Genomic DNA, 21,370 nt, shown 5'->3' on the forward strand with positions numbered 1-21,370 from the left:
AAGCGAACCTCCATTCCCAGGGGCAGAAAGCAAAGCCCCCCCTGCGTCTGTCGGTCCAGTTCATGGCAGAGGGTAGGGGAAAAAAAAAAAAAAATGGAAAAGGGACTGAGAAATAACCAAGAAGTTAAGTCCCGTTGGAGAGACAGTCCAAGAGACGAGCGGCTGCCGCCAGAGAAGGGAGGGAGGCAGAGCTAGTGAGCTGGAAAGGAAGGGAGGGTGCAAGGGAGGGTGAGAAAAGAGAATGAGATTTGCTCTCCTTTTATTCCCCCCTTCTTTTCGGTGCGAGGCAATTTGCAGTTTTGCAGAAAGGAAGTGAGTGGAGACTACTGCTTAAAACTGTATTTAAAAAGCAAGCCACTGGAGTGATCGGCAGTTCTTTCTTTCTTTCAGGCAACTCCCTAGGAAAGCTTTCTCAGCCGAGCTCCCGCCCCCTTCCCCGGAGAAGTCGCTGCTTTGAGCTCCATCGCTCCTTTCCGGAGCCGGGCCCGCACTTCCAGCACCCAGGAGAAAGCTGGGGGCGGGGTGGGGGGGAGGTAGAGAGGGTGGGCACTGCCCAGCTCGCCGCAGCCTTGGGGCGTGGGGGTCTGCGGTTGGCCCCCAGGTTGCTTCCTAGGACGTTGGGAAAAAAGTATTGCGCGTGGCTATTTGGCAGGCGATGGGAACCAACGTATTTCCTACTGGCATTAAAAATGACAGCTACATCTACTGTCTGCGTGATTCAAAGATGCTCATACGTTCCCACGTCAGTTACAACAGCAAACCAATTTCAGGTGGAATGTAATGCTTTAGCTGTTCCTGCTCGAAGATCTTTTTTCAACAGAGAACCCAAGCCCTTCCTGATGGTTTAAATGAGGAAAATGATTTTCCAATGATGGAAAATCTCAGCAAGTTACCTAGACTATATTGGCATTATTAAAGAAAAGGGGGGAGGGGTGTCCCTTAAAAAGAAAATGTTACTTAAAAAAAAAATCCAGTATATGAAAGTATTAGTCAACAATTGTTGATGGCACATGGTAAATTACACTAAGATTAAGTGAGTCTAGCCTCCAGGAGGTTTACAAAGTTAGGAAACACAAATAGTCAATCAGAAAGTATTAAAAGAAATCTTGGGGTTGGTGAAGACAGGTTGGTTAACACTAGAAAAAAGCTCAGATGACTAAGTTTGTGAAATATTATGTCTACCATGAAGAAAACTTATAAGAAAAAAATCAGGACCCTGGTTATTGATGTTTACAGGGTACATTGTTCATGTACTGTATTAATGTTGTTTTTGAGAAACTAAAGGAAAATTTAAAGCTTTTGGCAGATTATGAAAAATAGATAAATATCTGTTCAGTGGACTTTTAAAAATCCATCAGTGTTGGGACTAGGCTCTTTTTACACTTAGAACAAGAATATGAGAGTCCACTCTTATTCACTTTTAATAGGCTACCTGAGATGTCATTTGCCCTCAGTAATAACATTATCAATAATAATCCATTTTGTCTTCATTATCTTGACAGTTCAGGTTAAAGTATGTTTATAGCTTGGAGTATTTGGATAATCGATTCAATATGCCACTGTATTTTGCATGTAGAGATGAAGCAATACAAAGAAAAGCCAAGAAAGATACTTGAGATAAAATTAATTCATGGTGGTAGGGGAGAAGATGGCTTCAATCTTAAACTTAGTTTCATGGGAAACAGCCTGTTCTAGTTAGAGGCCGGTATTAATATTAATATTATGACATAAATGGATATGAGGAGCTGTGATGATACAGTTTCTCCCATCAGATGTCCAGAACTGTGCTACCACATGGAGAACAGGTTGGGCAGCTAGTCAATGGCAGTGAGCACCATCTGTTAAATAAGTAAGGAAACAGGAGCAGTAATGTCTTTGCCAAAGACAAATGAGCCCCCTAGCATGCAAACATACTTTTTTTGAGTTTCCTTTTTAGACACATGATTCAAATGCCAGAGCCTACCTGGGACACTTCTGAGTGAAAAACCTTGATTGGAAAATCATGCTAATATCCATTGGCATCAAAAATTCATATTAAAATGAAAAACTATAAAAATCTGGGTATATATCAAGGTTAGAAAGAAAGGCAGTGAGGGGAATTTTAATATTTCAATTTTTTTCTCTCCTCTATCCCAAATATTTCAGTTCTTTAGAAAAATAAATAAATCATTAAAACTAAGCCTATAAGAAAGAAAATGTCGACATTAAGAAAACTAACAAAAAAAATAAAGATGGCATTTTTTAATGGCAGCAAAATGAAAATACTAGGTTTGTATGTCAAACAATGACATCCTTGAGGTGTTCAATAGTATTACAGAGGTGGGATCTTGGCATCTGGGTTTCTTCCCATTCTGAACAAAAATAACAACTAGAAAGTGATCTGTCTTACCAAAAGGAAAGAAGCCAGATTTGAGACACCCCCTACCTCCATTACCATCCAAAACCTGGATGCAGACTAATGAAAACAACAAAATACTCCTAGTAGAGAGAGGCCGATAGTTGCAGCATTATACTGACTGAAAGAAGGGACTAACATTGTACAAAATATATTGAATAAGACCCAATACATAACTGGATATTGAGCAATGGCATGGAAATACTAACTGCCCATCTTCAACATATAATGATGAGTCCTAACACTGCCAAAGGATAAGAAAAATGTGGTACACACAGAAAATGGAATATAGGAAATGGAAAGAAAAATTCAAATTCTACTTGATAAAGTTGTCCACTTAGCCAAATCTAGGGTTTGTGTTTTCTTTAGTGGTTTGTGAAGAGGATCTAAAAATCAACCCCATTGTATATCATTTGTGCTTTGTCAAATATAGTTATGCTTAAGAAAATTCTACTGTTAAATTGAAAAAGTTTACACCTTGTAGTATGGGTTCATTCATTCTCCACATCTATGCATGTATATCCAATGGGTATTTGAAATATTATGTATCTAAAATGAAATCTTAACTTCTAACTCCCTCCCTGACCTTCTACCACGACCACCCGCACACCCAAACTATTTCTCCTCAGTCCTTCATCCCAGGAAAAAAATATAACAACCTATCTAGTTGTTCAGGACCCAAAAGAGGGCATCGCTCTTGATTCCTTCCTGTTTAGTTTGTGTAGCGATACACGCTACAGTCTATTAGCAAGTCCACTTGATTCTATCTTTAAAAGATAACCTGAATCCAACTACTTTTAACCATCCCTCTTATAACAATCAATCAAAGGTCTGTCATCTTCCCTAGCCAGAAAAATTGCAATAATTTTCTAATTGGCCTTGCTTTCCTACCGTACATTTTCTACACAGTACCTAGAGTGATAACTTTAAAATGTAAACAACTGCTGTCACTCCTTGCTTAAAACCATCTGAAGGCTTCTCATTGCACTTGCAGAAATAAAAGTCCTCATGGCACCCTGCAAGAACCTTCCTGATCTTTCCAAGCCACTCTCTGTGATCTCATCTATTCCAATTCTTACTTCACTGGTGGAACACTGTCCAATAGAACATTCTTTAATGGTGGAAATGTATTCTGCACTGCCCACATGTGGCTGTTGAGCACTTGATATGTAAGTGGTGCCACAGAGGAATTAAGTTTTTGTATTTTATTTTATCTTTATTAATTTAAATTTTAATAGCCTCACATGGCTAGTGGCTTCTGATGGGAAGTGCATCTCTCACCCCTCAAGCCATCTTTCAGTTTTTATCACATCAAATCAAAAACCCTGTTCAGTGCCTTGATAGCTACAAACCTTTAAATATCTGGTTCCTTCTGCTCCATCAGTTCTCACCTCAAATACTACCTTTTTACAGAGTCTTTTTCTCAACAATCTTATCAAAAAGTCCTTGGACTCCATGTGCACGCACATTTTTGTCATTCACTAACACACTACCCTGTTGCATTATATCTATAGCATATATCACTACACTAAATGCCTTTGTTCATTCATTCGTTTTCTCGTCTATGCTATATCTCCCTTCACTGGATCTAAGTGCCATATGAGCAACGACCATGTTGTCTTATTTGCTATGTACCTCCAAGAACCAGAATAGTGCCTGGCACATGGTAGAAGCTCAATGCATACTTGCTGAATAAATACTTCAGGAACTAATAAATAAAGTCAGTGAATAAAAGATGAAAGAGTAAATTAAAAAAAAAAAACTCTATTTAATCTTAGAAATCCTTAAGTTAATGACAATCCCTACATATTTTTATATATAATTGCTCAAGTGGCCACATCCCTCAAAATCTTGTATTGACAATTCTGTTGCCCAGAATGGACCAAAAGGCAAAATCATGCAAGTAGTACTTTGTACAAAACGTTGCTTTTTAAAAAATCACTATATAAATTGCTCACTAATAAGAGAAATAGATAACAGTCAATGTTTTTTAAAACTTTGTATTGATTCTCAGATGAAATGTCCATAATCCACAGCAGTTTTCTGGTAGGAACAGGGAAAAAGCAATTTAAATATATGTACTGGGTAACAAGTCAGCTGAGAAATCCAGAATTAGGAGATGTCTGAATGTAAATTACTGACTAAAGACTCATACCTCACATAATGATCTGTGTTATAGTCTCCAATTATTCCAATTAACAACACTGCTTTAGGGGTTGAATTAAAATTTAAAGAATTAAACATTTTACCAAGATAGATCTTATTAATATTTATATTTCCACATCCAGCCAGAGAAAAAATGCAGAAAACTTGCATTTTTGGATATATCCTCTCTCTCTCCTATCTATGCAATGCTGCCCCTCTTTTTAATTTCCAAAGAAGTTAAATAACAGCTTCTGATATACAGTTGTGAACTAGCACAAAAAGACTAAGGAGAAAAAGCAAGATAAGAGAATTGGTGGCTGCTCACAAAACTGGTATTAACAAAGAATCAGATTGTCTATAGCAAAAACCACCAGAACAGTTCACTTTGTCTTCCATGACAGTTGTCCACTTCTACATTTTCTACCAAGAGTTAGCATTCCCTACACCATGTTTGGGGGAATAATTGCTGTCTCTACCTTTTCTAAACGAACTGTTAAGAAAATCAGAGTGCTTGAGTTTCCAGGGCTTCCCAACCTTGTTCATTTTGCGGCACATGCAGAAAATGATAATACTCTGTTGTCACATTGGATTAAAGAAACAAAGATTTTTTGCAGACAGAGACTTCAGGCACAATGCCTGAGGATTTCATAATCCCAGGCACACCTCTAATTTGTGGCACTGTAGCTGGAAATTTTTGAGACACCTAGTATTTCACTCACTCATAAAATATATAGCCTTCTTCCGAAGGCTTTTAAAATAAAGATAGAGTGAATCCCAAGATCCTACTAGCTTGCTGACTACCATATTCACAGTTCTTGGCAATTCTTTCCAATCACTTTCCCATAAATTCCTTCAATTGGTCTGCAACACAAATGCGTGATTTTAATATAGCTTTAAAATTTTGGAAATGAGACTAAGTTTGATTTATGAAATAGAGTTGATCATGGTCAGGCCTAGGATCCAAATCTTTCCTACCACACATTGATGTGTTCTCCATCAGTTGTTCTCATTGATATCAGTAATTCGGCAATTCTCTCTTCTGAACTACAAGTACAGTAACTCTTTGAAAAGTCAATTATCGTGTAATAATACAAACACATACCCTCCATGTCTCAATTGCAGGGGACAAGGCTACTTACTAAGGGAGGCAAGAAATCACAAACCATGAGTGCAGGGCACAGAGTACCTGAGTCAAACAAAAGAGCATGGATGAATTATGGATCTTTATTTAATTTATATTTATACATTTATTGTATACTGCTACATAGAAAAAGCAAAATACTATAAATAGTATGAGTAATAAGAGCATTAAAGTTGCTCTTTATTTATATGATTAAAGAGTTTTATTAAAATAAATCATTCCACTTTTATCTTTAGCACCATTAGCATGACAAGTTTACTTGGATCTTTCTATGGTAATTCAAAGTCTTGTAGTGTGTCAGAGTCATCATTATGAATAATTTTCAATCTGTAGAGGTAAATTATAGTGGAAGGATGGGGGCAAACTGAATGTGAACTGATTTCTGTTCACTAATAATTGCTTTTAAAATAATTCTAATCTCAAAATACAAGCAATATGCTCGTCAAAGTCTGAGAGTGATAAAGATGTACTCTTGTGTCTTATTTTTAACACAATCCACTTAAAAAAAATTCTCTTCTCCTGGACTCTAGATAGTGTTATACAATAATAGTATTAAAAAACTGAATAAATTCAATATTTCGTTGTTGGGATAAAGAATGAGCAGAGGGCACATAATAGAAGAGTTGGCAGGGATTTTCAGTAATATCATCTTTATGAATGAATAGCCTGTATTTACTATAGTCTATAAAAATGGCCTCTATTAGAAGAACACCTCAAGTACTATTTTATGAACAGGAATACATTTCACTAAAGTTTAAAACAAATATGAAAAAATCCACTTTTGGGGGAAAGTAGAAGGAAATATAGTGCCTGCCAAGTTAATTACTGATAAATTGTCCAAGACTGAGCTCTCTCTGACTTCCTGAGCAAATACCTCAGTTCTACAGCTGCTATCAATGTGCAGACCATTCTCACATATTAGAATGTAAGGATGATTTGTGCTTTCAACTAGAGCATATAAATAGAGAAACATTTGAGGGTTACTTGCTAGAAAAGAAAATGCAAGTGTAAACTATCTCTTTTGATATGCCAATAGCACTGAAATTTAAAATTAGTTTTTATTTTACCCTCAGATATTACAATAGCACCAAAACTATTACTTTTTGTACACGTGATAGTAGGATGCCAGGACAAAATTTTTATATAACCCAGAAACATCTTTGATCCATAAAATTAATTCTCTTTGATATGAAACCTACTGGTGTTTCTAAGGATTAATAAAGTGTTTTGAGTTTCCTTATCATTTTGGAGGAAATTATAATCAGCCAAATGTCTAGAATTAGGTGACTGATGGAAGAAGAGATAAAAAGGAAAGAATACAAATAATGTATTAATTGAAAATCTTATTCAGCACCTACTGATCTTTCCTTTACAACTAACCTAAGGAGAAAGCATATTTAAAAATAGAATAAAATTACAAAGTGGAATCAAAACTCACTCATAAAAAGAATAAATTATACACTTTTGGAAATATCCTAATATAGCATCTATAGCATTCTTTGCAGTTTTTAAAATAATTTTATATTTATTATTTGAATTAATCTTAACAATGTATGTGATGTCAGTGAAGCTTATATTCTCATCCCTATTTTACAGAAGGATGAAATTTGCTCAAGCTAATAAAACAGCAAAGACAACAGAATCCAGTTCTCCTAATTCTTGATTCCAGGGCTTATTATTAATTGATATAAGATATTCCCCAATATAATCTAAATCTAAGAGAATTTAGAGGTAACAACCTATCTCTGATCTCATCAAAATTCTAACAGCTTAAAAATTTCCAAAGGCGAGTAATACCACTACTTTGTTTATTTTTAGTTGGGGTATAATTCACATACCATAAAATTTACCCCTTTAAGTATAAAATTCAGTAGTATATTCACTATTAATTCCAGAACATTTTCATGGAAACTCTATTCCTATTAGGAGTCTTTTCTCATTTTTCATTCCTCCAGCCCCTGCCAAGCACTAATCTTCTTTCTATCACTACAGATTTACCTGTTCTGAACATTTCATATAAATGAAATCATACACTGTGTGTTCTTTTGTGTCTGCCTTTTTTCACTTAGCATATTTTCAAGGTTTATCCATTTTGTAGCAAGTACCGGTACTCATTTCTTTTTTATAGCTGAATAATATTCCATTGAATGGATATATCATTATGAGTTCTTTATATTTTCTGGATATAAGTTTCTTATCAGATATGATTTGCAAATATGTTCTCCCATTCCGTGGGTTGTCTTAACACTTTCTTGTTGAAATCTCCTAAAGAATAAAAGTTTTAAATTTTAATGAAAGCTGATTTATATATATTTTTTCTTTTGTTGCTTTGTTTCTTTTTAAACATTTTTTGTATTATACCTAAGAAACCATTGCCAAATCCAAGGTCATGAAGATTTACTCCTACGTTTTCTTCTAAGCATTTCACAGTTTCAGTTCTTACATTTAGGTCTTTGATCCATTTTGAATTAATTTTTATATATGGTGTGACATAGAGTTCCAATTTCTTTCTTTTGCATGTGAATGTCTAGCTGTCCCAACACAATTTGTTGAAAGATGATTTTTTTTTCTAATTTAATTGTCATGACTCCCCAATACCTTTAAGAAATAGGTAAGAAAGAGTTCTTAATCTAAAATGCTTCCCCCTTATACGTCAATTATATCACAATAGAATTGAAAACAAAATAAAGCATTTAAAAAAATCTACCTCTTCTCAAATATATTTCCCAGCTCTGCTTTTAGAGAAATGCAAAATAAGACTGTTACTTTCTATCCATAGCAGCATTTAAAATATTTGAAATCTTTATGAAGCCCTATTTTCTTCAAGAGAGGAATTACCAGTTTGTAGAACAATTTATTGGACAACATAAATTTTGATCTTTTAATATCTTTGTAGCCTTCATGCCTGCTTGTCAGCATCATTCTAAAATGCTCTAGGTCTAATTTTGCTGATGCAGAAGAAAATAAAATTATTGTATTACTTCCCATTATCATGGATATATATTTATGTTAATGGAAACTAAAACAGTTTTAACCGTGCTTTTCAGCTATATACTTGCTATTGATCCTCATAGTTGTTGATTCACAAACGGGCCCCTGTACACAGAGGGAAAAGAGAGAGCAAAGAAAGATGCAGACCACTCCAGATTGGTAGGTGGTAGATTTAATAATCAAAGGAACTTACATACAAGGCTTGTCTTGGGTGGCTAGAAGGTGAGTAGATCTCCAAATCTGCCTAACAGAACCTTAAAAGTTTATATGCAACCTTTGACTAGGTTCAGTCATGTACACAGTCTGGATGGTCTTAACATATTACTCTCTCTAGGCCATATCCCTGGGGCAGCTTCTAATGTCAAGAAGGCAACAGGAAAGTACATTGCAAGGACTAGGGTGAGGAGCTTCTGAATGCCCATGTCTAGCTCCCAGGTCAACCTAAGGTCAGATCCTCTCTATGATCTCCTCCAATAGTTATTCATTTAAACTAGCAGATTTCCTAAAAAGAGATTGTAGCAAGAGATAACCCTCTCATTATGTGTTATGATATTTTCATTGTACACTTTGGTCAAAAACAATGGTCCCCTAGGTAAAGCAGCATTCCCAGTAAGGTGTATTTAGAGTTTAAATTTGGTGAAATACTAATCAGCAATTAAAAGAAACAAACTACTGATATGCACACTAACTTGGATAAATCTCCAGGGAATTGTGCTGAGTATAAAAAGCCAGTCCCTGTCTATGGCCATGCCACCCTGAGCATGCCCAATCTCATTTGATCTCGGAAGCTAAGCAGGGTCTGACCTAGTTAGTACTTGGACGAGAGACCACCTAGGAAGACCAGGTACTGTAGGTGTTTAAATAAATAAGTAAATAAGTCAATAAATAAATATATAAACAAATAAATAAATAAGTGAGTAGCCAATCCCCAAAAGTCCCATATTGTATAATCTCACAGAAAATTTTTGAAATGAAAAACAAATTATAGAAATAGAGAATAGATTGGTGGTTAGCAGAGGTCGGGGAGAAGAGCGAGTGAGAACAAAATGTGTGTGGCTATAAAAGCACAGAATCTAGGGCTACTTGTCTCTTAAATTCTTGCCTCCCCAAAACATTAGCCCCAAAAGGGCAATTGCATTTATGACTATGGCATATCTGGTTGGCTTGAACATAATAACTATGTTGTAAGAGTATAGCAAATGTTTTAAAATACAGCATTAAAACATAATTACCTATAGAAACTGTAGAAAAGAAGAAATCAGTATCTACAAATAACTCTTAAAGACTTTTAAATACGAAAAGCTAATGTCTATTATTTTCCCTACTAACCTGAAGTTCAGAAAAGAAGGCATTGTCTGGGCTTCTCGATGTAATCAATATCTCACATTCAGGTACCGAGATGGAAGTGCCATATTAGTTAATCTGAGTTGTTCTCTGCCTGAAACTGTAAGGCATTTTTTTCATTCTACTGGAACCACAGAACTATGGTAACTTTCCACAGAAATGCCAAATTACATACAGAGCTTAGGCTCAATGATTTCCTTTAACCAAAATCTAGAAATGAGGCATTTTGAGTTCAGACAGAATAGTAAGTGATGCGTAGAAGTAAGCAATGTGGTACTTAGCCCATCCCGGAAAAGGAGTGACTCTAAGTAAATCCAGAAATGTGTAAGTTTTCTCTGATAATCGCTCTCCTCTCCTTGCCCTAATATTTATGTTGATTTTATTTTTTGTCTCCTTTTATCTCTTTTCTAAGGACTTTAGTTAATTTGCTATTAAAAATAATTTAAAATTCTTGCTCCGAGTTTTTAATATTATAATTAGTGCATTACGTGTAAAGTTCTGGGTGACGCATAACTAAGTGTCCTGGAAATAATGAGTGACACATAGATAAATGGAATCAGGAAAAGCTTTCACATTATTCTAAATTAAAACAATAATTATCATTCACTATGTATCACTATATATTCCATTTTCTATCCCAAATAGCAATTATTCAAGGGGCTAAAGAAAAGCTCAGGTAAAACCTTCAAAATATCAGTCATTTCATCAGCAACTGGAGCAGTTGTTGAAACTAACCCTAATTATATAAGTTTATTAAGAAACAAGACTTCTCTCGCTTCTACAAATACATATGTACCCCAATAAGATAGTTACTCAAACAGGTGTTTTTTTTTTTCATTACTTCATAAAATAAGAGTTTAGAGTAAAATTTTAAATCAATCTATCTGAATTTTCTCCCATAGAAATGTTAATCATCTTCCTGAAATTTCCACGCAAATTCTTTTTTCTAGAAATTACTAAGAAGCCAATATTGCTACCCAACTGAAAGCAGATTGTAGAACACAAGGCTACATCCTTAACCTTATAAAAAGCCCTGGAATTTTTAATGAGCAGAAGTGGTCAGAACCTCAGTCTTACATCTCATCCAATAGATGGTTCTCCTGCAGCACAGTGCTCCATAACCCAGGGCTGGGAGTTGGCGCTGGACCACCTTGGGATGGAAGAGGGCCACCTACTGAATCACCGCCACCACATCCTGCAGCATCTTCCATCCAAGTCTTCCCTGGGCCCACCCCTGCTGAACTCCATGGTCTGAAGAGATTACAACTTTAGAGCATTTCATTACAAATTTTAAATTTCCAGTCTCTGGTTTTCATATTGCATTTCAAGATCAACATCCTTATTAGCAAAAGTATATTTTTTACTTTAAAATTTTATAACACCTTTTCCACTGAGAAATTAAAAGCAGGCTACTGAACTTCATTACCGCACAGGCAGAAATCCTCACAACACCTCTATGAAGGAGGTGTTAGAGAAAGAGAGAGAGAGGTCACCGTCACCTCCTCTTACAAAAGCCCAATCCTTAATAATTAATGAATGAAAAGACATCTTGAATGCAGTGGTCACTGGGAGTAATTGGCATATATTTTCTCAGCTGCCTCTAAATTAAAATGGTAATAATTTAACCAATATATTTGGGCTGTCAGCTAAAATAAGTTCTCTCTTGCACCCAAGCAGTAGAATTAAGTGAGATGTGAACAGACTACTCTCTGTTACCACTCGATTGCAGAAAACTCACACATTGTGCCCAGTAACTGAGTACTTCAAGTCCTGCTCACATTTACAACTGCCTTTCTCTGTCCTCATTGAAGAGGTCCTGAAAACTGGGAGGACTTGGGTTGTATTTGTTTTGCTTTGTTTCCTTTTCTCTGTCCTTAGGCCTTCTTTATGTAAAACATTTTGGTGTCTAAAGAATAATACAAACTAAAGGATAAAATAAAGAATACTTTGAGTGATAAAAGCAATAGAGAACAGATATCAAGACAAAATTATGTGACATTAATGTATAGCTCATAGTATAGCAGAGCAGTTCTGAGCCTTATATGTAATATCCCTCCAATGTGTGGATGTCTTTCCCCGACACTACCAACGAAGCAATTCTCAGACACTACTAGGTGTCCAAAAATTGAACTCAATTCTGACATTATCTACACGGAGATAGCATCAGATCCCACGGGTTAAGGGCTTAGTCCTACAAAATGTCCCCCAGCCCCCATTTCCAGTCAAAAGACAAGGTTATTGCCCATGTTTCTGACCAAAAAGCTATAGATTGAAGGTTTCAAATGACCTCCTCCTCTGACTCAGTTAATTTGCTAGAAAGGCTCAAAGAGAAACTCAGAGAAACATTTTACTTACAGATTACCAGTTTATTATAGAAGGATATGACTCAGGCACAGTCAGATGGAAGAAGTACACAGGGTAAGATATGGGGAAAGGGCCAGAACTCCCGCACTCTCTCCCAGCATGCTGCTCTCCCCAAATCTCCACATGTCCACCCACCTGGAAGCTCGGCAAACCCTCTCCTTTGGGGCTTTTAGGGGGCTTCATCGCATAGGCGCGATTGATTAAATCATTGATCATTGACTATTCATTCAATTTCCAACCTGTTCCCATCCCTGAAGGCCAGAGAGGTGGGACTGAAAGTGCCAAACCTCTAATCACATGGTTTGTTCTCCTGGCAACCAGACCTCATTCTTAGGTGCTTTCTGAGAAGGTAACCTTAGTAACATAACAAAAGATACCTTCATTGCTCTCTTCACTTAGGAAATCCAAGAGTTTTAGGAGCTCTATGCCAGAAATGCAACGAACACCAAATATATATGTTTTATTATAAATCACAATATTATAGCCCCCTTTTACAACAAATACTTTGTAATATTATATCACAGACACTGTTTGTTCATGTCACATACACTGTCTGTTCCTCTCCAAAACCCCTTGGTTATACATACCGGTAACTTCTTATTGCTAATCTATGCCTAGGGACTTTTTCTGGTTGCAGAGAGTGCTAGTCTCACACACTCATTATAGCAGGCCAGAAGATGCTGGTCTATTGGAGTGACCTTATCGTAAGTGTGAAGACAGCTGAGGAGGGAAGGGGACCTGGGGAAGAGCTTTCACCTGGGGAAACGGTCAGGGTTTTACTACACTTAAACTTTGGTTGTTGCCTAGACATATTAGATATTTCATGTCAGTAGACCAGCAAGCAAAGAAAGGGTTTACCACCCTGATTATCATGAGGATATAGGGTTGCTGCTGCATAATGTGAGCAGGGAGGAATATGATTGGAACTCAAAGATTCACTGAGGAGCCTCTTGGTGCTTTCTATCCCACGGGATAATCGGACAAGATCAAGGCAAATTGGGGCTCAGAGTCTTCATGGATCTAGGTGTGTGATCCACCAGGCAAGAAACTTAGGCCAGCAGAAGTGCTGACTGAAAGGAAGAGACTCTAGAATGGATAGTTAGAAGAGGAAGCTATGTTTTAGAAATTGTGTGTTGGCGGGGGAGCAAGGGGAGGACACAGGGAAAGAGAAGAGAGAGAGACTGGGAGAGAAACTGACTGTTGCCCTTTTGTAGAATCAGTAACAGGTAACATCAATTTCAAGCAGGGAAGGAGTAGATCTGGGTGGTGCAAGGGGTAAACTATAGCAGATGTTAGTACCCCACTCATCAGCACTCACTTCTTTTTAAAGGTACCCCACTCATCAGCACTCACATCTTTAAAAATAAGCTATTCCTGTCATTGGTGACAACATGGATGAACCTAGAGAGCATTATGCTAAGTACCATAAGCCAGACGGAGAAAGAAAAACTGCTTGATATCACTTACATGTGACATGTTAGACTCATAGAAACAGAGAGTAGCACAGTAGTTGCCAGGGGATGGGGTGTGGGGTGTGCTTGTTTTTAACATTTATCTGCATACCACTGACTGTTAGGCCAGTAAGGAACAGATAATTAGGTAGGGAAAAAAAATCTTATTCTTAGGGATTACAGGAAGAAAGGCAACAAAATCCAGCTTCTGTTTTTCTTAATTTGTTGTTGAGCTTTAAGTGAAGGAACTGAGAGTGACTATGACTGTTAGCAATAGGGACAGCTTTCTCCCGATGTAGCAATGAGAGGCTTCAGGCCCCAGGAGAGTGACAGGCTTCAACCTAAAGCCATGCTCAACACTGCTAAGGAGAGATATCTCAGAGGCACTTGTAGATATTAGGTATATCTATGAAGCTGAGGCCATGTTCCTGGTGTCCCTTGGTCTGTGTCTGGTGTTTAGGGATCCCAGTCATTCCCACATGTCCCAGTGAGGGGCTGCAGATGCATTAAGAGCACCAGTAGAAGGACATTGACTTGATATTAATTGGTGAGTGGGCTTTTCATTGGTGGACTCTCCCACACTGGGGGTAAATTTGCCAGGCCCCAGAGCTGCAGCGTTGACTGCTTTCATATTTATCTAAAATACTATATGGGACAACTCACCCCTCAGAATTCTCAAGTCCAATTCAAAGTCAGATTGGATGGTCTTCCCAATGGTCTCAGAGACTGGATGATCTGGAGGACACTGTATGAATCTGAGGAAACGTCTTCTCTAATGACAAGAAAAAAATTTTTTTGGTTAAAGCATTGCCCTATTAATACAAACTATTAGTACATACACATAAACTAATAAAGCACCAAAAAACTTAAACACCTAAGTCATAGCAAATGGGTGGCAATTCAACATCCAGAGTCAATGGAATGCTTGAAGGAGACTGAACCGGATTGGACTCCCGCAGTGGAAGGGAATCTTCAGAGGTGAAGGAGGTCCCAGGTGTAACAGCTTTTCAAGTTCCTGCTCCTCATCGAGGCTCATGAGAGGCACCCCTTTTAAGGGGAACTGTGTGATCTGGTGCTCTTCAGGCAGGACGAAACTCTCGAAATCTAGAGAGCTGAAGGGAAAGAATTTTTCTATTTCCGGATAGGTGTCATCCAAAGCAGGAACAGACCTTTTTGCTTTAACAGTCTTCTCTATCACCTTTTTGGCAGAGAAGTTTGCCCGTTTCTGTTTGAGAGGTCCATTGGTCTTTACTGAGTTTTCTGCAGCTCTGTCGACAGTTCCCAAAGTCTTTCTAGTAGCTTTAGGTAAGACTGGTGGAGCATCAAATATTTTGCAAACATGTGGTATTGAATTCTGAGATCTCCCATCATAAACTTTGCCTGAAGACCCAGGCCTCTCCTTCCGTTGGTCTTTAGGAGCCACATGGATGCCTGGTTCTTCACTTTCCTTATCAGCAAAGATCAGAATAGTCATTTTAAATTAAATTAGGATCAACAGACAAAATCACATATGACTCAGCCAGCTTATGCTCCTCATCTTGTGCATAAGAAGATCATTGTTACAGACAGGCTGTGTGATTGTGGACCTCTTTTTTACCCATCAGTCTCTTTAATGCCTACTGACTTCATTCTCCAACAAATGCTTCTTGGCTTCTTCCCCATCTGCAGTGCTCCAATCAACATAATATTTTACCTCCTATCTTGGATTTTAACCTTTTTATTTGAATTTCTGCACTCAGGTCATTTTACTCCTCCACAGCACAGCATTTTGGTGTACTGTCTTAGCCAGCTTAGGCTGCAATAACAGAAATACCATAGCCCGGGTGGCTTAAACAACAAACATTTATTTCTCACAGTCCCGAAGGCTAGAAGTGCAAGATCAAGGCACCAGTTTATTTGGCATCTGGTGAAACCCTAATTCCTGGCTGCAGATGGCTGACTTCTCTTTGTGTCTTCACATGGCAAAGGGGTGGAAAGAGCTCTCCAAAGTCTATCAATGTTCTCAATCATGAGAGCTCCACCTAATTAATGACTTAAGGCTCCCCACCTAACACTATTACACCAGGCCTTAGGATTCAAACATATGAATTTCAGAGGAACATAAACATTTAGTCTGTAATAGATACCAATAATCAAGTAAAAGATCACCAGGACACAACCTTGGGACTCTTTTACTCCCAAAGCTAACTCAGCATTACCCTTCTCTGGGTCCCAGAAAGGTGGAGCTAGATAATGACAATTGAAATCATATAAATGATATTTTTTAAACAAAAAGTTTATTTCTATATGTTTTCAGGATCAGAGTGAAAGGACCTAAATTTACTACAGTTTGTTCATGTCTAGGAGCATTGGCGGGACTATATTTTTTGAAAAGTGTAATATAATCATCTTCATGAGAATATCGATGACGGAGTGCACTGGGTTCCCATTTTAAAAAAAGCATTTAAGCAAAAGTGGTAATTTCTTTACTTCTCAAGTACTATGTAAGATTTAAAAGGGGCTCATACCTGGCAGAATTATTATTTTTTTTAATTTGGGTTGGGACACAGTGGGAATTAGAGGGGAAGAAAAAAGCAAAATAATACGTCACACAAATTGTCTTCTGGAACAGCCCTCAGGAAACCTGTGCCAGATTCTTTGGGAAAAGGAGGCTGTAAGAGACTAAATCAGTAAATCAAATAGAAAAAGAAGCACTACTGTGGGAAAAGAAAGAACAAGTCTGTACAGTTTAATCTAATCATAAGAAGGTATTTTTCTTTATTTCACCACATGTACCATTGAAACTGAAATGAAAGCGAGGCTATGCCATAATGTGGGTAATGTCACAAGGGGAATAGCAACACTAGAGATGTGAACGGTCTCATATGATGAGTGCAAGGGATACCTAACGAAGACAGAAAGAAATGCCAAGAGATGCTATTTATAGCAGCTATAACAATTGCTAAGAGATACATTTTTGTTACCATTATTTTACCCTGTATTCTTTGATTGTAATACACTATCCATCTATGCCCCAGATTACTGTGTGTCCTGGGAAAATCAGATTATAAATGTGAATTTTCAAAGGTAGCTTTTGTCCCTTTTTTCCACTTTCATGTTAATTATCAACATATACCACATCTTATGTCCTGCCCCCAGTTAGTTTCTTCTAAAGGAAGAAATTGTGCAAAGTATTACTGCATCTAGGCAAAAACCTCAGGCATATACTTAAATGCATAAATTGTAAACACTTCAAAGGAGAAAGCATAAGAAAATTTAGCATAAAATATTCAGTTATAGAAGTCATCCCTTTTATTTAAAAAAAATAACATGGTTTAAAATAAACAAATGTTTTTCTTAAGAAATCTCAAAAAATACCCAAGTTATATTAAGAAACTCTGATCAAAATAACAATGGTAGGTTTAGTCAGTATACATCTGTACTAAAGTAAATAAAGAACTACAGAATACTAAAGAGGAATTGCCCTCAAAAGTCCCTGAAAATTTCAAATAGGTAGGAAATAAAGCATTATCTAATTTTTCAGTTCCAAATTTTGAACTCACCAATTCTCCGTAAAACTTTATTTTAATCCTATTTCTCTGATCCCAAATCAAGCCTCCTTAGGAAAAATCTTTTAAATATTCCAGAAGAAATGAACAATTCTTCACCTGAGTGTTTATTCCTCTCTTCTTGGACCATGGCCTGAATTTGGTTTGGGAAAGAGGCACAGTTCAGATTTTTCCACAGGCCTTCTTGACCTACACAAGTCGGTTTGCTATAAACCAAACCCCTGCAGCTTTCCTACCCTGGCAAAGCTGGGAAAGCCATAAATATTTTTGGCAAAGCAGATCCTAAAATAAGACAAGGTTTTTTTTATTTCAAGATCACATAACATTGGTCAAACTGGCATACTGAAGCAAATAGCTAAAACATATTTTTAAAGCAAATATGCGGTGATATAGAAATATTTCTCACACTAATCCATGTCAACGATCTAGTTGAAGTTTTAGAACACTAAGCTATATAGGATACGTTGTTTCAGGTGGAGATTATAAACAGCACTAGATTCTGTTAGATGAAAGGAAAAGGTGCTGATGTGCCATTAGCCACTCAGAAACAAAGCTAACACCTAGTCAGGCTTGAAGCCCCAGAGGCTTAAGAATACTCACTGTCCAGTGGTTTCTAAACTTCATTTCAGAATCAACTGGAGGACTTGACTAAGACTTAGCCCAAGGGTTTCTGATTCACTAGGTCAAAAGGTGGGCTGACATTTTTTATTTCTAAATAATTCCCTGGTATTGCTGTTTCTGCTGGCTCTTGGACCACATTTTGAGAACTACTGCATTAGAATAACTTGGACGTCACAGTAACCCTTGAGAAGAAAGAGAACCTCAAGGCTACATCGCTATTGAAAATTTTATATAATATATACTTGTGTTAAATCCATTAAAATCTTGTAGCAGTCACTTAGTGAATATCTGAGATTTCATTCATTGAAGGCTAATCATCTGTGCCATTCAAGTTCAGAATTTGAAAGGTGATTGGGAGAAGTCAGAGTAAAGAGTCAATCACAAATCCAGAACTATATTTATTTATTCCTCTCCACAGGTTTTATTACCACTCCAATATCTACTGAATTGCAAAGAACCATAACTAATAATTAGTTTGCATTGAAAAAATTTGATTCTTTTTATATTCTTTTTTCTCAGAATGGCCCCATATTCCTAGCTACTCCATTTGGTTCACTATGAATGGAGTACTATGATACAATATAATATATTTTTAAATGTATTATTTCACATAAGATATAAGACAATATAAGATAACACATGCCAACATAATTTAATTTTTATTGTATTTGGGCAGTGAGTACTGTGGTAGATTATATAGTTTTCCCCAAGTCCTTCTTACCCTTCCCTGTGAGAGATTACATTTTCTAGCCCTTGACCATGTGCTTGCCCTTCTCAATGAGACTAGCTCACTTCCTATCAGACTGATATTTGCTGTGGTCATGTGACTTGTTCTGACCAATGGTATGAGACCAGAAGTCATTTATATAAGGCATAGGTTTCACCAGTATCCTTCCATCAGCCATCGAAGTAACATTTTCTGGGTAAAGGTTGTCCTCCAGCCTTGTTCCTGAATGAAGATGATATGGAGCAGAGCTTCACCTAATATGTATTATGAGTGAGAAATAAAGCTCTGTCTTTGTAAGCCACTGAGATTTGGAGTTTATTTGATACAACATATATACAATATATAAATAAGAGAGACATATTAATGACCCCTGTTATTGAGAAAAGTGTCATGAAGAATATCAAAAAGATGGATGGAATTTACATAGTCTCATTTGTAACTGATTTATCTGAGATCCAGAGAGGTTAAATGATTTGCTTGGGGTTATACACTTAGTAAATGGACTATTACTATTTTCCAAAAAAAAAAAAAAAAAAAAAGGAAGAGAAATAACAATAAATATTCTAAGCAAATGCCAAGTCTGTAAAGTCCACTGAAATCTAACACAGAGACATTAGAGTTCTATATTAGACTTCTAAAATTAATCTCTTTTGGAAACTGGTTGCCTCAAATTTAAAACTGAGTTTGCTTAATCGGTTAGAATTTTCATGATACAATGGGTGTGGGAGATGATATATAGACCTACATGAGGCCCCAGAAACTAATCCCCAGATAATTTAATAAATGTACAATCAATGTGAAAATTAATACAACAGGTTGCTGCCACAAAATATTTAAATTCTATAGCTAATGTCCTTCAATCTAATTCCTTGTTCACTACAAAAATTTCTGATATTTGTATCCTCATTTTTAGCTTGCTTAGGAGAAAAGGATATGGTGGCCAAGCTGAGAGGACTATCTAGTGAAGCCTAATTTTTTTAATTTTATATTGGAATTGCCATTTTTGTCCAACATCTTTCTTACTAATAATAATATGCAGCATTTCCTTTGAGGAATAACTAATCCTTCCTTTCAAGCTATACAACCAAGGTGAAGTTGATCTCACCTTCAGCTACAGGACTGCCCAATTTGAATCAGTACACCTGCTCTCCCTGGCCTGGTAGGTTGATTTATGGATGGGTATGTATAACCCTGAGAGGATCATGAGAACAACATCCAGGTTACTTGGCAAAGAGGAGCTTCATCTTCTCATTAAATGTGAAGTCTAGAGCTTCAATGGTAAATTTTTAATCAAGAGGAGATATCATGTCTGTAAATGAATCCAACATGTGGAGGGAAATCAATCTAAGATGGAGAACCAGGTAATTGTGGTATTATTCGGGCCTCAACATTAAGCCAAACAAACCTCAAAACTATTTTGATTATCTAAATTGATAAATTCCCTTTGTGCTTAAGCCAGCTTGACACTGGAGTTTTTGTCACTTGAGCCTGAGTTCTAAGTTATAACACAGTGAATTAACAAAGTTGGCATTTTTTAGCCTCTTATGAGTTCAGAAAATGCAAGTAAACCTCCCTAACATTCACAAACTCTGGGTGACGGACAAGATTATTTTGGCTGCAATATCAAGCTATGAGTGTAGGTAAACCGAACAAGGTAAATGTCACCTCTAAGGCTTATTAACAGCCAGCTGTTTTTCTCTTTTAATTCCAAGGTTATCAAGCATCCAACCTCATCCTGATTTTTTTCTTTTCAATGTGTACGGATTATTGAGTAGCTTTATTCTGTTTTATATGAGATAAATTCAAAAATATTTAATTTACGATATTTGAGGTTAAATCAATGGGTACTTAGTAAATAGCCATATTTGCTCAGCCAGGTGTTAGTGCATTGTATCCTATAAGAATAAGTCTTCTTTTAGCAATCCTCTATTAAAAAAAAAAAATACTGCCCTGCTATTTTCAACATAGGGGCCAGTATCATGCCTGCAAGTTACTAGGTTCAGATTTCTATAATTAATGACACCTAGAGGGTTTATCTCAGGGCTCCATGAAAAAATAAGTATTAAATAAGAATGGAATTATAATCTACTTACATTTAAGGATAAGTACATGAAACAAACTGGGAAAAATATTGACTAGAGTTTGAGAATTCTTTTTAAATGTTGTGTTATTAGTTCCATGAGACTAGTGAAATGTCTATTTGGGTATAGAAAAGATGAATTTTCTTCATCTGCTGTCAATTTGTCATCTATATCTTCTTTACACCCTCAGCTCTTCTGTGCTGGATTAATCATTTCTTTGTATCAAATTCCTCATGATTAATAGTAGGAAACTTCTAGTTTCTATTTTTCATATTTTAATGTAGAATCTTCATAAACCGTATGTAGCTCAATATGAACCCTGTTTCACACCTTGCTGTCAGCTAACTGGCTACTGCTAGTATTTATTATATGGGGACTGGCTTCTGTCTCCATGTGAGCAGCCCGGCAACTTTCTGTCTTCTCTGAGTGCTCTTTGTCTGCTGCCTGCGTGGTCTGCCAGCGCCGTAGCAGTTGCAGGGACGGGCTGTATATTCTACCGCTTTTGGCTGGGAGAATAAATTCCAGCTTAGGTCCAAGTTGAAAATGAATCCCCCACTAGGCA

The 21,370-nt window shown here is 36.8% G+C and overlaps 1 protein-coding gene across 1 annotated transcript; it reads right to left on the minus strand.

Moving 5' to 3' along the window:
- Nucleotides 1–14,744: 14,744 nt before the first annotated feature.
- On the minus strand, nt 14,745–15,357 carry LOC107508566 (securin-like). The gene has a single exon (XM_016140459.2). It carries the CDS (start codon nt 15,303–15,305, stop codon nt 14,745–14,747), a length of 561 nt encoding a protein of 186 aa, XP_015995945.2. The 5' UTR covers nt 15,306–15,357.
- Between the last annotated feature and the right edge of the window lie 6,013 nt (nt 15,358–21,370).

Source organism: Rousettus aegyptiacus, unplaced genomic scaffold (genome assembly GCF_014176215.1).
Source record: "Rousettus aegyptiacus isolate mRouAeg1 unplaced genomic scaffold, mRouAeg1.p scaffold_m13_p_2, whole genome shotgun sequence".
Taxonomy (NCBI): Eukaryota; Metazoa; Chordata; class Mammalia; order Chiroptera; family Pteropodidae; genus Rousettus; species Rousettus aegyptiacus.

Coding starts and splice junctions, on each gene's coding strand:
- LOC107508566 (XM_016140459.2), bottom strand. CDS start 15,305: ATGACTATTCTGATCTTTGCTGATAAGGAAAGTGAAGAACCAGGCATC.